The 12,885-nt window shown below is 39.9% G+C and overlaps 1 protein-coding gene across 4 annotated transcripts; it reads right to left on the reverse strand.

The window, feature by feature from the left end:
- Nucleotides 1–663: 663 nt before the first annotated feature.
- On the reverse strand, nt 664–12,466 carry znf384a (zinc finger protein 384 a). 4 transcript variants are annotated; one of them, XM_035941889.2, is made up of 11 exons: nt 12,331–12,466; nt 10,368–10,435; nt 9,146–9,479; nt 8,551–8,673; nt 7,743–7,873; nt 7,547–7,623; nt 7,196–7,420; nt 5,606–5,773; nt 4,730–4,808; nt 4,378–4,536; nt 664–3,745 (listed from the first exon to the last, which is right to left on the reverse strand). In XM_035941889.2, the coding sequence occupies exons 2-11, from the start codon at nt 10,428–10,430 to the stop codon at nt 3,341–3,343; spliced, it is 1,764 nt and encodes a 587-aa protein (XP_035797782.2). In that variant the 5' UTR covers nt 10,431–10,435; nt 12,331–12,466; the 3' UTR covers nt 664–3,340. The 4 variants fall into 4 exon arrangements, with proteins under 4 accessions (XP_035797782.2, XP_023151809.2, XP_035797781.2 ...); XM_023296041.3 differs by having other exon boundaries at nt 7,743–7,906; XM_035941888.2 differs by lacking the exon at nt 12,331–12,466 and adding an exon at nt 11,978–12,239 and having other exon boundaries at nt 7,743–7,906.
- Nucleotides 12,467–12,885: the final 419 nt, after the last annotated feature.

The following is a 12,885-nucleotide window of genomic DNA, read 5'->3' on the forward strand; positions in this document are numbered from 1 at the left end:
TAAATTATTCAACCAAACCCAGTAGAATTCTGTGGTTATTTGCTTTTAATCAGCCACATTTTCTTTTAGAATTAATGACAAAATTTGTGATCAGTAATACATTATGACTCCTGCAGTGACTTAAACTGTGATGACTGCATCAGTTTATGTATCTATACATCTATGTCTCTCTCTCTCTATATATATGTATATATACATATATACACACACATATGTATATTTATAATATGTAATAATTTTTAAGCAACAAAAAAATACATTTTCTGTATTTTCTGTTGCTTAAAGGACTTGCAGAAGCGAATGTTTCTGCTGGACAAACCTGGTCATTGGTTGTCCAAACAGTAACTGTCATTGTGGGAGCGATTGCAGTCAATACACCCTGACACACTAATTTATTTCCAAACCACATCAGGGCAAATGCTCTGTGTTTCTCGCAAAGAAACAGAAACCACACAGAATCCTAAAATTACAAATCAAATTGTCAATGAAATGCTTTCATTTTTGCTAATTAGACAATGTCAAAGAAAAGTACTCATGTGTCAATTCTACCAGACATTTTTGCAGTTCAGTCAGAATCAGACATACCTTGAACCTCACATTTTATCCAGTCAGTCACAAAAATCTAATAATTATACATCTTTAATAATAAATCAAACAGCAAAGTTATTTCATCATAAACAGTTTTTGAACTTTATTCTCCATAAGGGAAGAAACAGTCTGTTCAGATGAGCAAGAGGTGTAACTGTGCATACAGTATGCAAGAGTGTAGCATAAGAGGGCAGTTAATAACTGTATTATCAGGAGCATCGGTAATAACATTAACAAGAATATTGAGAATGGGTTATTTTTCATAAAAAGACACAATGAAATACAAGGAGGAGTATACATGAAGACAATCAGCCTCTTGTTCAGGCTGTTTGAACATTTTGATTGGGTAGACGGCTTGTGCAGTGTCCCAGGTCACCTACATCACAGCTTCGTTTAGTAGAATTTATCATTAAGGTATATTGTCAGATCATGTGTGGAAGTGCCAGGGGCGAACAATGTTAAAAGCTCGTTAAAATCACAGTAAGTCACTTTTACACAGCACAATAGCGCTCACTATCAGTGACTCCTACAAATTAAACCCAACTTTGTCAAACCAGAATGACAATGGTGTCGTTGCATTTTCCAGATGTGCAGGGAATAATCTCCCAGTCCTGCCCAATAATTTAACTATAAAACACCTGTGCTGGGGTGCAGTTACATTAAGTTCAGTCTCGGTGGACTTTTAAAAGGTCTAATAAAAGTCCTTGCAAGTTACTTCAACAAACAACAGCACACTCATTTACAGTTGCACCATAAATAGAATCAATCACCATGTGTGAATAGTGAGTGTGCTCAAAAAACAAAAACAAAAAACGTAGTGTAGTTATACATTATGGAAAGAAAAAAAATCCCCATGATTTACCCAATGATTAGGTCAACTTCTAAACATGTTAGTCCTGGAATTCACCATTCATTTGCAGCAATGGCAGTTCCAAACCCTCAGCACTCAAGGTGACCTGGGACACAACCAATGGTTTGGTACTTGATAATTTGAGTTCCTTTAGTTTTCATATATGCTTTACACAAGACGTACTTCCCTTTTACAGATGAAAAAGTCTTTTCTATCTATTTTATGTACAGCATACTGCAATACCATAATGCCTCAGATCGGTAATAATGTGGATAACATTTGCAATACAGTTATAATGAAAGTAGTAATAATATGTATGAAAAGTTCTTTTAAAAAAAGATTGATAACAGTACCTGTCAGCCGTTTTTATCACACAATCATTATTTCCCCATCAACCAACCTGACAATGACAGGCTGGGTTGCCTTTACTCACTGGAGGATAGTTAGCTGTTTTTTCTTCGAATAGTTACAAAAATGGGACAAGACGCTCTGTTCGGACTTTCCTCTCTGATCCCATCACATTCATGCACTCACTTTGCTATCTCTCTTTTGTTCACACGTTTTCTCTGTTGGTAGAAAAATACATACATGATATATAAAAAAAAAGACAAACAATGACAAACATAGGCGTGAAGTACAAGCTTCATCAAGTGCTTTCTGTATGACCCCCCCAACCCTCCGGCCCCTTTTCTCTCTCCTGTTTCCATCTCGCTCTGCTGCAGATTCCTCACACTGAGTACATTCCTGAACCACTTGGTCTCTTTTGTTTAACACTTTGGGCTCTGACAAAGAAATGGCTCCTCAACTCCTTGCTCCTCTGAGGGGAGGTGGGTGTAAATAAGGACACCATGATTTGTGAAATGAACATTAGAAGTTAGCCTTATTCCCCATTACACAGCATCATTTTCTCAGGCTCCAATTCAGCCCTTCTGATCCATTCTTTGCTGTCCATGGCACCATGATAGTACCATTCAGTTGCCATTGAAAGATATTTTCTTAGTCATTCCTCAGTCTTCACAGCAATACCGCTGCACTGCTGTTTCAGATGTGATTATGAATCTCTAGTTTTCATCAACGACTCCTTGTCTTCTTTCTCTCCCTTGGTTTGGCTTGAACTAAATAGTGGAGAATGTTCAGATTAATGTGATCTGAATGCCATCAAAAACGACACTATCCTATGGACCGTAATTGTGCAGAGAATAGTGTAGTTTTTCTTCATTTTACAGATATTTTACAGCTTCATCCTCTGACGATCCCTCAGAGCAGGACTGCTGGTTTAGGATCAGTATGTGACTCAGAGCTAACTAGTACTGAACTTAGACCAAAGATGCTTATTTGAAATTTGCCTTTGGATTTAATCACCAACCTATTCATAATGATATTAAAGCCAAAACTTTTTGACAGATTAGATTTTGGAAAGTCTTCATAAAATGGAAGAATGTGGCTCTAGTCTGAAGAAAAAACTACATACGCATATCAATGTCCTCGGCCAGCATTTCTGCGGAGAGATACACAGCAAGTGGACTCAGGAGTCAAATATCTGTGTTCTAACAAGTAATTCAATATTGTACTCAGCTTTAAAGCTTCTTAACTGGGCAAATTAAATTGGACTTCTCCATTTGATTGTATTGCATTACCCGATGAACCCTTTCAAAAATAATATCACTCAAGCTATAAAAAAGTGAATCTAAACTGATTCCATTAGTGTCTTTACACTTTGAAACTCAGTGATGTGTCAATTAACCAAAATAATTTCATCTGCCTAATAGGGTGGACATTTTTCCACCCTATTAGTCATTTTTTCATGTTTTAAGAAGACTATAATTCTGAATACATTTAAATTACTTGTTCAATGGACCTTTTTACACTGCAGACACAATTAGTAGAGCGGGAAGACGCAGCCTATGAGTTCATGTGCTCCACCTGTATGGCTGACGTTGAGACGGTTAGGCAGAGGTCTTTGTGGGTCACTGGCAGGTCTGCCACAGTGACTGGTTTGTACTGAATCTCGCTGGCCGCCACTGTCTTGTACTGGTGCAGGTCAAACGGGCATGGAACCACAGGTTCTGTGGGTTGTTGGTAGCTGCCTGGAGGTCCGGGGTTAGGGTTCTGGTTGGTGTTGTTAGGGTTAGTCTGGCTTTGGAGCTGGCTTGCTCTGCCTGCACCTCCTCTGCCTCGACCACGGCCTCGGCCCCTGCCACCTCCTCCGCCTGGTGTGAGGCCCTGGGCCTGCTGAGCAGCTACTGTTGCTGCTACTGTTAATGGGTCGGGGTTGTGCTTCCTCATGTGTTTCATTAGATATGTCTCCTAAAAATGGGGAGAGAGAAGCAGTTTCATGAGTGTTACCTGACTTATAAAAATTTAGCCAATAAGAAAGATTTTGTGGAATTAATTAGAAAAATGCCAAAATGTTTTCCTATTCTAATCATCAGGACTTTGTGGAATTCCACTAACGCAAAACGTACTCTCAGTATCAAATTACTAAATATATCTTTTCAAATTTTGCAGCAGCATACAGTGCAGAAGGGAAATCATCTTTTGGGATAAAATAATAAAATTGTTGGACACTATTTATGGCAAGCATTGTCTTTGGCTAACTTTGACCAAGGTCAATGGCATAACTTCCAACTTAAGACTATTAGTTGAGAATACATGACAAGTCTATAATCAGACCTGAGATTTTAGATACTCTGTACATCAAAACATGCTAGCCATAGATATAAATACAATGCTTGTCAGAATGAATAAATCATATTTATTGATGAGTTAAACACTACCACAGACAATAATACATACAATAAGTCATTTACAAACTACAGTTACAAACATTTTCCAGCAATATAATTACTGCCAACTTTTTCCTGATGCATTCTCTCTGTCATAATAAAACTTGAATCTGTCCATTTTATATCTGATGATTGACAAGTCTGAGAGCCTACCGAGGTATAGGATCGGTTACAGAGGCCACAGGAGAACAGCTTGGCATGTTTGACGGTGTGTGTGGACAGGTGCACCTCCAGGCTGGCAGCATCTGTGTAACCACGGTTACAGTTGTGGCACTTGTACGGCTTATCTTTGTTGTGCTGCCGACGGTGAGACTTTGGGGAAAAAGAGATATATGTAAGGATAGGGGAAAAAAAGATCTTTACTATCTTTTTTCTTAGTTTACACGTGAAGTAAAATATACAAAGTCTGGATTCTTGCTTTAGGAATTTCACCAAAAATTCTGAGTCGTACTCATGAAAAAACTGTTAGGTCAGTAGCAAGGAATAAATCTGTGAATTCATTTACCTGTAGGTTAGATAACTGTGTGAAAGCTTTTTCACAACCAGGATGGTTACATTTGTACGGTCGGTCACCGGTGTGAATGCTGAAAAATCAGACACCTTTAGTTAATTACACTCCATAAATTACTCTACATTTTGCACATGGATGAAAATGAGTGATGGGTATTATGACTACTTGGTATGTTCTACATATAGGGAGAGGGGCATGACATAGTCCTATGCATGTCAGTTATCTAAACCAACATAGTCTACATACAGCAGTGTTAATAAGGCTAAGTGTGCTACCACAATCCATGAGTAAAAGTAAAGAAATTAGTTGCATTTAACAGCATTAAGAGTTTTAGCTCAACTCCTTGCTTTCTCAAAATTTAGCTTCTTCCACTTCTTCTTTCACTTCCACAAGAAGCAGTTCATTTTGGTACATGGTTTTATGAACTACTGTGTGCAATGATTCAGATTGTAGGACCTTTTAGGAAGCACTTGTTTCCTTAAAAGGTTTTAGGAACACTTCAATGAGCCTTCAGACCATTGTGTGTTGAAACACTAAGCTATAGCTTTGGAACTGGTCAAGTAATAGCAGTAATAACCAACCTCAGGTATTAAATCATCAAAAGGAAGAAACACCATAAACTAGATTTGAAGGTTTAAAGCCATTCTGTAAGAAGTCTTAGTTTGGTAACTCTAACTTGAATGATCAGAAAAGATGCTCTGACTTAAGAGTATGCTTCTCAAAACTGACAGATGCTTTAAACACACTGAAACTCTAAAATAAGCAAGCAATCACAACAACATAGTCCTCCACATACCTGCTCCCATACATGCACATATAAAAACCACAGCTGGTCATTCAGAACCCACCCAGCCCAGCCCCGACCAGTACCGTGTGTGCTGCTGTAGGTGACTGAGCTGCCTGAATGTTTTCTGGCAGTAGGAGCAGGTGTAGGGCTTGGCCCCGGTGTGGATGCGGATGTGCTGGGACAGGTAGCTGGAGTTGGCAAACGACTTGGAGCAGTGGGGACACTTGTGGGGCTTGGCCTCAGTGTGGTTTCTAACACGGGAAACCAGGATTGGAGGGTTGAGGGGATGGAGAGAGAGAAACAGAGAGAGAAACAGCGAGAGATTTTTCAGCTACAGCATGACCAAACTTCATGATGAACTGAAGACCAAATCATGCGTTTATGTTGAGAGGATCTACAATCAATCGTGTTGATCATAGATCATTAAGTTTGACAGTGTGCTCTTTGTGCTGTGTCTGAGTTGTGAAAACACAGAACAAAACATACAGCAAGCACAGTCACGCTTTTCTCTTTCTCTCTCTCTCTCAGTCTTTCTCTCTCCTTTTGGTGTGCCCTGCTTTGAGTGGGTGTGAGTGTGTCTATGAATATCTGACTCTGCTGCAGTCAAACTGAAATGTAAATTCAAGACGAGTGGCAGACCAGTGGAGCGCATCTTCCTCTTTAAAATTAATGGCCTGTAACCCACAAAGAAAACCCAGTGCATGGCAATAAGGGAAATGAAAATATGAAGAAGGTGAATGACAACATAAAATTAAAACATTTACCTGAATCATGACAACATAAATGGAAAAAAAATGTGCTTTCATCACTTACATCAACACACATAGTTAAATGTAATAAAGTGAAATCATTCTCATTGTCAGATTAGTGGCTTTATCTCTTTTGGAAATGGTGTGTAAAACATGCAGAAGAACTCATTACAATTAAAAATAGGAAAGCCAATACGGAGGGTGTATTATTTTAAGACGGTAAGTTATCATAAACTAACTGTATGCAAAGTGTTGTTAGTCTTGTGGTATTTTATTATGAGACTGACTTTCCAGCTGAAAACATTTTCACTATCTGATAATCACTGTTGTCATTTGCAAACAGTCAGTGATCTGAGGCAAAATTCTATATTTTTGCTTGATATGAATTTAAACTAAAAAGGTGATGTTTTAGTATAATAGTTGGCTCCACTGAAAGTAAAGTCTTGCTTGAAAATTTTATAGGAAGACAAAGGTGTAAGCGTATATTTTGGTAGTAGCTGGTAAATGCCTTCTTTACCAAACACTGGAGCACACATCCACTTAGGCTGTTGGTTTTCTGAGAGGATTTTAGCATGTAAGTGATCAAAACAACTGTTAAACTTAGTAATGAAACTGGCTTGCTCTCCTGATGACTAGTTGTTGGAAATAAATTAATCTTAACAGATAAAAACAACAAACTTGAGATAATTTAAGTTTGGTACAAGTGTTGCACCTTCAAAGGTGGTGCTTCAACTGTGCAAAAAGAGCTTTACACTGTCAACACTCTCCCAAAAGACCTGAGCAAATTCCCAGCTCACTGCCCCATTCCTCCCTTTCTTCATCATCACACAGAGGCCGACATACACATGCTTCAACAACAGAAATCACAAGCAGAAGCAAGCGCGCACACACACTCAGGACCTCACAAACCAGTCAGCCCAGTACCGTGTGTGCTGCTGTAGGTGACTGAGCTGCCTGAATGTTTTCTGGCAGTAGGTGCAGGTGTAGGGCTTGGCCCCGCTGTGGATGCGGATGTGCTGGGACAGGTAGCTGGAGTTGGCAAACGATTTGGAGCAGTGGGGACACTTGTGGGGCTTGGCCTCAGTGTGGGACTTGGCGTGGATCTGCATGTCTGACTTGCTGAAGAACGTTACGGCGCACATCCGACACCTTGGCAAGTAAGGGGTGAGATAAAGAGAGAGAAGAAAACCTTATTAAATTGGATTACAAACAGACAGTGTGAATTGATAGATGAAACTATTTTGCTTTTCTCTAATCTAAACACCTTTCTACTACCTGTAGGATTTGGGGCCATCCTTGTTGGTATGATCATCCTCATCATTTGACAGATCATATGGGTCAGCAGTGTGGTGCTGTGAAACAAGAACAACAAATTTAAAAAGCCAAAGTTGTGGTAACTGACACCAGTTCCAGCTAAAACAGTCTAAACACTCAACAAGCAAGGAAAAATAACAATAAAAGAAGCGCTTACCTGTCCACCAGCAGCAAGGTGAGCCAAGATTAATGCATCACTTCCTGGAGGTAGAACCCCACCCACTCCACTCACTCTGCCCATCATCTGTTTGCTCTTTCTGCCTCGCTTCGATGGCGTTGGCATCACAACTGCAGGAGGAACAGCAATGTCATCCTTTTTATCTGTAAACAGGAGAAAAGTAAAAAGGAAAAGAAAAGAGGGAGAGGGAGTTGTGGAGTGTTGAGTGAAGACAGAGACAGCATTTCTAAGAGTTTGAGACAGACCTAGCCTCCACATAATATAAGCACGAACTGTTGTGCAGGTGTGTGCTGTTTTGGACAGCAGCAACACCAAACCTTATATATGAGATACACAGTTGCGTGTATGTTTGCATGTGTATGGATGTAACAACTCAAAAGATGCAAGAATAAATACATTTTGGATAGGAAAAAGGAATGTTTAGTGAAAATCAAATGAGGTGTGTGTGTGGCATCTATTTACTGTGGACTAACATCAGCTGAAGAAATGTTAGAAAATGTCAAAATGTGGAGAAAACTTCTTTAAAAATGACATCCAACTAATGACGTATTATTTTTTATCAACAAGAGATTCTGATTGATCAGCAGTGCTTGCAGTGAACAGTTTTTAGTTGTGAGTTTTACAGTGTGAACTGTTGCAATAAATTGCCCGAAAAGCAAAAACATTCCCCTAAAAAATGAAAGGTAAAAATTGCCCTGATGATACTTATATCATTATTCAACATGCTGGAGTTTGCATTAACATGATGAAATGACTGAAGTGATGGTGAACTGCACCTGCGCATTACCTGCATTTGAGGGGTGCACTGCGGACACTATCATGGTGGTGGCAGTAGGGGGTCCAGCTACAAATGACTGCGTGGAGGCAGTGGGGACCAGTGTGCCTTGTGGGGTGGTGATCACTAACCCAGCTAAGGGGAAAAGAAAAACTGTGACCTGGCTGTCCAGATTTTGGCATGTTAAGCTCTCATTCCAACTAAGAGTAACTAAAACGTGAAGCAGTGTCAGCATAAGCTTCATTTCTAACAATGCCGGTATTTAAAGCTATGGTAATACTTCGCATAAAGGTCTAAGCTACAACACTAACATGATGGACTGCTCATAATGCTGAAATTTTTGCAAATTATTTTTGATCTTGTCATTAAAAGTGCTTCAAAAAACTGTCAAAACTGACACTACATACAAAGAGACTTTTATGGAGACAGACAAAACTGTTGAGATCAAGATGAGTAGCAGCTGCAGATGAATATTTATAGTGTTCCTCACTCCCTTGCACCCTTCCTAAAGTGATAATCACAAATACAGTAAGACACAAGAGGAATGGTAAATTGAGTGAGGGATGTCATGACTCAGACAGGAGAAGGGACATAACTGCACACTCACCTGCAGTCATGATACCCGTGGAGGGAACAGGCACGACGGTGACGTTCTGGGAAGTGTGCGACTGGTGTAGATGCCCCCCGACTGCACTCAAAGGTGCACCACTGCTGCCGCCGCCGCCGCCACCGCCGCCTCCTGCAGTACCACCACCTCCTTCCTGCTTGGGGACCACCCGCACCCCAGCCCCTGCATCCACTGAGCCAGGGATGGCGAGCAAAGCCGTGGGGTAGTGGGGAGAGGAGGTGGAAGATGCAGAGGAGTGAGGAAAAGGGGGCGCATTGGCCTTCTCTGGACCTAGCTGCTCCTTAGCCTTGTTCAGGAACATGGCGTTCTCAATCTAGACAGAGTCAAGTGGAGGAAGGAAAGATGGAAGGGTGAAGTAGTAAAGTGGAGAGAAGTGTGGGGTGGTGAGGATAAAGTGTTTCAAGGAGGTGGCGGGGTAAAGGTGGGACAGTGAAGCGATGCAGGATCAGACAAAGTGAAAACAGAGAAGGAAGGTGAAGGAGGAAATGCATAAGGAATTGGGCTTGTGAAGATGAGGAAGAAGGTGGAGGAGAAGCAAGAGAAGCGAGGTGAGGAAAATTACCGTATAATGATAAACAATGGAGCAAGTGAGACAGGTGTATAAGGAGGGAAGGTGAGACAGATTGGAAGAAGTTGAAGAAACAGCAAAATGTGAGAAGACAGGAGGCAGTCAGGAAGATGGGAAAGGCAATAAATACAACATATGGGTCATGAAACATAAAGGACGAAAGAAGAGGACAAAGAGGCAGGAAGGAGGTGTCAAAACAATAAGGGAAGAACAGTAGGTGTAAGTCAGTGATGGGTTAGATTAGTGTAGGGACAGAAGGAAGGAAGAGAAGAAGATAATGGGAGAGAAGAGAGAACGAAGGCATGGTGAGATGCAAAAAGTAAATGAAAAAAAGGAACAAGAGATGAAGAGATGAGAGAGGAGAGGGACAGGAGTGATCATATGAACCCATCAAATCATATTCAAATAACTTCTATATGTGGTTAAGTCAACTTCACCAATTAAGAGAACATCATTTGGTTTTGTGTTATTAACAACATTTTCAGGGTCAAATCACTGTCTGGTATTATGTAATCTTTAAAATATTTTGATAAACAGTCAAAGTGAGAGTCGCTTCTGGGTATCTTTTGCCATAGCACATACCACGCTTCCATGTGTATTTAAAGACAATTCCAACAATAAGGTTGTCTCTACCTGTCCTTGTACAGTGGGGACGGGAGACCAAAAGTATGATGAGTTGAAATGGGAATCGTCCATTATTTCTGTAATTAAAAAGCAACACACTTAGAAAACACCTGTCCTCCTCCTCTTTTTTGTTCTTACTGTCAGGTAAAACTAGACCATGAATGGCTGCATTTCAGTCATCTTAGTTTGTTTCCTTTCCTTGTATCCTCTCCTCCACTGGCTGACACACTGAATAATGTCAAGTCTCTGGATCAGTGTGAAATATTTAAATTCTGATCCCGCTAAATTTGGTCTGCAACATCCAGCTACTTTTACCTCATTCCAAAAGTGTGGAATGGGTGTGGTTGTAGGGAAACTATTTTGGGCTTATGCTGTTGGGATTATTGTCAAATAATTGATCAGATTTACAGAGAAGAGGATGTGAAAGGAATCAAGCAAAGATGTTCAATCCCAGAAGGAATGAATATTAAAAAATCTACAGGAGAACAGAACAGGCAAGAGCTGAGAAAACATCATCAGTCTTTGAGGATTTTCATAATGTTTTCTAACACAGCCCATGCACTTGTCTCTTACACAGTATGTGTTGCCATTAGCAAACTACAAACTTTTTGATTGGCTCCCTTATTAGCAACATATCAGTGAGTTTAGTTCTTTAAAACAAAATCCAATGCAGGTACACTATATGTCAAACATAACATCCAAGTTTCCATACAAGTACACATGGTTTACTGAAAACATTATTTAAAGACAAATGTCTATATAGTAATCACTGCAGCTTTCATTTCTCAATCATCTCTCTCTGACACATAAGCGACATGTTTTCTGTAGCACAAAGAAGGAAGTCTCATAGTTTCATTGTTCTGTTGGCATGCATCTGCAAATTATTTTTAAAAATATATATTGCTACTGTTATACCTCAATAGCAAAATATCTTTCGAGGTTTAGCTTTCTGAATGCATACTCAAACTGCTCACAACTGAAGAAAAGCATGCATGTAATTACATGTTAGTAAAGCTGAACTGGCAATAAACTGGCAATAAATTAAAGTGGTATCTGTTAAGCCCTTTAGAGTTGTATGGGAGGCCTATGAAAAACAAACGTCAACTTAGCAAACTCAAATAACTGAGGTAACGAAATATTTCATGCAATAGATAACTCGGGGCATGTTTTTGCGTCGTTTTTCATGAGCCTCCTCTACCCTCTGCAGTTGCACAGCCTATAAATAAATTATGGGAAAAGCTTCTGAGGCAAATTAATTAATTTCCCACAGGTTGTAGCTATTCCGCAACTCGGCATCAGACACAAGGGGCTGTTACTAGTGTACTACAAAGTCAATGTTTCAGTGCTCTGAGAGCCATTTTTGACGAGGGGGGCACAAGCTGGCTCCAAAACTGTGGCACTGCTAGCCACAGGCTAACGTTAGCAGTGATTGATGAAATCCTGCAAATACGAATTTGTCAGACATCGTTAAAAGCTGGGAACCTTTTGCAATGCACTCAGCATGTGTTACATTGCACATGACCGGCAGTCGAGAGCTTAATGAGATATCTGAGTTATACACAAACATGGCTAACGTTAGCTTGTTAACGCAACAAGACAAGGGGAGCTAGCTAACTTGCCTCCATTAATTTTCTCCTTTTGTTCGCTGGCTTGCTCTAGCTACAAGGAGGCCTGTATATTCATATGCTTAACTAGCTTGCCGCTTGGTAAACACAAACATCCTTGCTCCCTACGCCTCCATTCCTCACTCCCTGCTCATCTCGCTGAGAGAAAATAAAAAAAAGAGAAAAAAAGTCTCGAATAAAAAAAAAAAAAAAAAAAAAACGAAGACAGAAAAAAAAACGTCGACGCCGTTGCCTCTGTAGGAGACGCAGCTTCATGCAGACTTCCGGCGGTCGGGACGACGGTGCTCTCAGACACACTGAAAATAACAGTTAATTAACAACCGACTAATAACTCCTGTGTTAATTACCGGTGAAGTGGACTCCCCGTCAACCCCCCCGGAGCTTCCTTGGGTCGGGACAGTTGGGAAACTTTGTCCAAATCCGCCCCTCAAACCCCTCAGATGAGCCTTTTTTTTCTTCGTTATTTTTTCCTTTTTTTCTCCCCTCCAGCTCTTCTCGCGAGAGTCAAGTCAGACAGCGTGAACAGCCGAGACTCCAGTCACACCATTCAAAATAATACACACATGACCACAGCTGATGCTTTAAAAAAAGAAAGAAAAAAAGTGCCAAGCCTCAGGATGTGTTCACTGCATAAGTGCTACAATTTCAGAAGATCTTTATTTTTATTTTTTAATTAAAAAAAGATAAATATGGACAGAAATATGTACAAGTAGAAACTGGATTTGAAAAATTCACATTTGAATTTGAATTGCTCAACTCGTATAATTGTCATTTTAAAAAAATCGATTTAGATGTCTCAAGTTAAATTTGTATTACTCAACTTGAATAATTCTGTCTAAAAGAACATTTGAATCTCATATTTTGGCATAATTTGAATTTGATTTGCTCAACCTAAAAAATGG

Source organism: Amphiprion ocellaris, chromosome 15 (genome assembly GCF_022539595.1).
Source record: "Amphiprion ocellaris isolate individual 3 ecotype Okinawa chromosome 15, ASM2253959v1, whole genome shotgun sequence".
Taxonomy (NCBI): Eukaryota; Metazoa; Chordata; class Actinopteri; family Pomacentridae; genus Amphiprion; species Amphiprion ocellaris.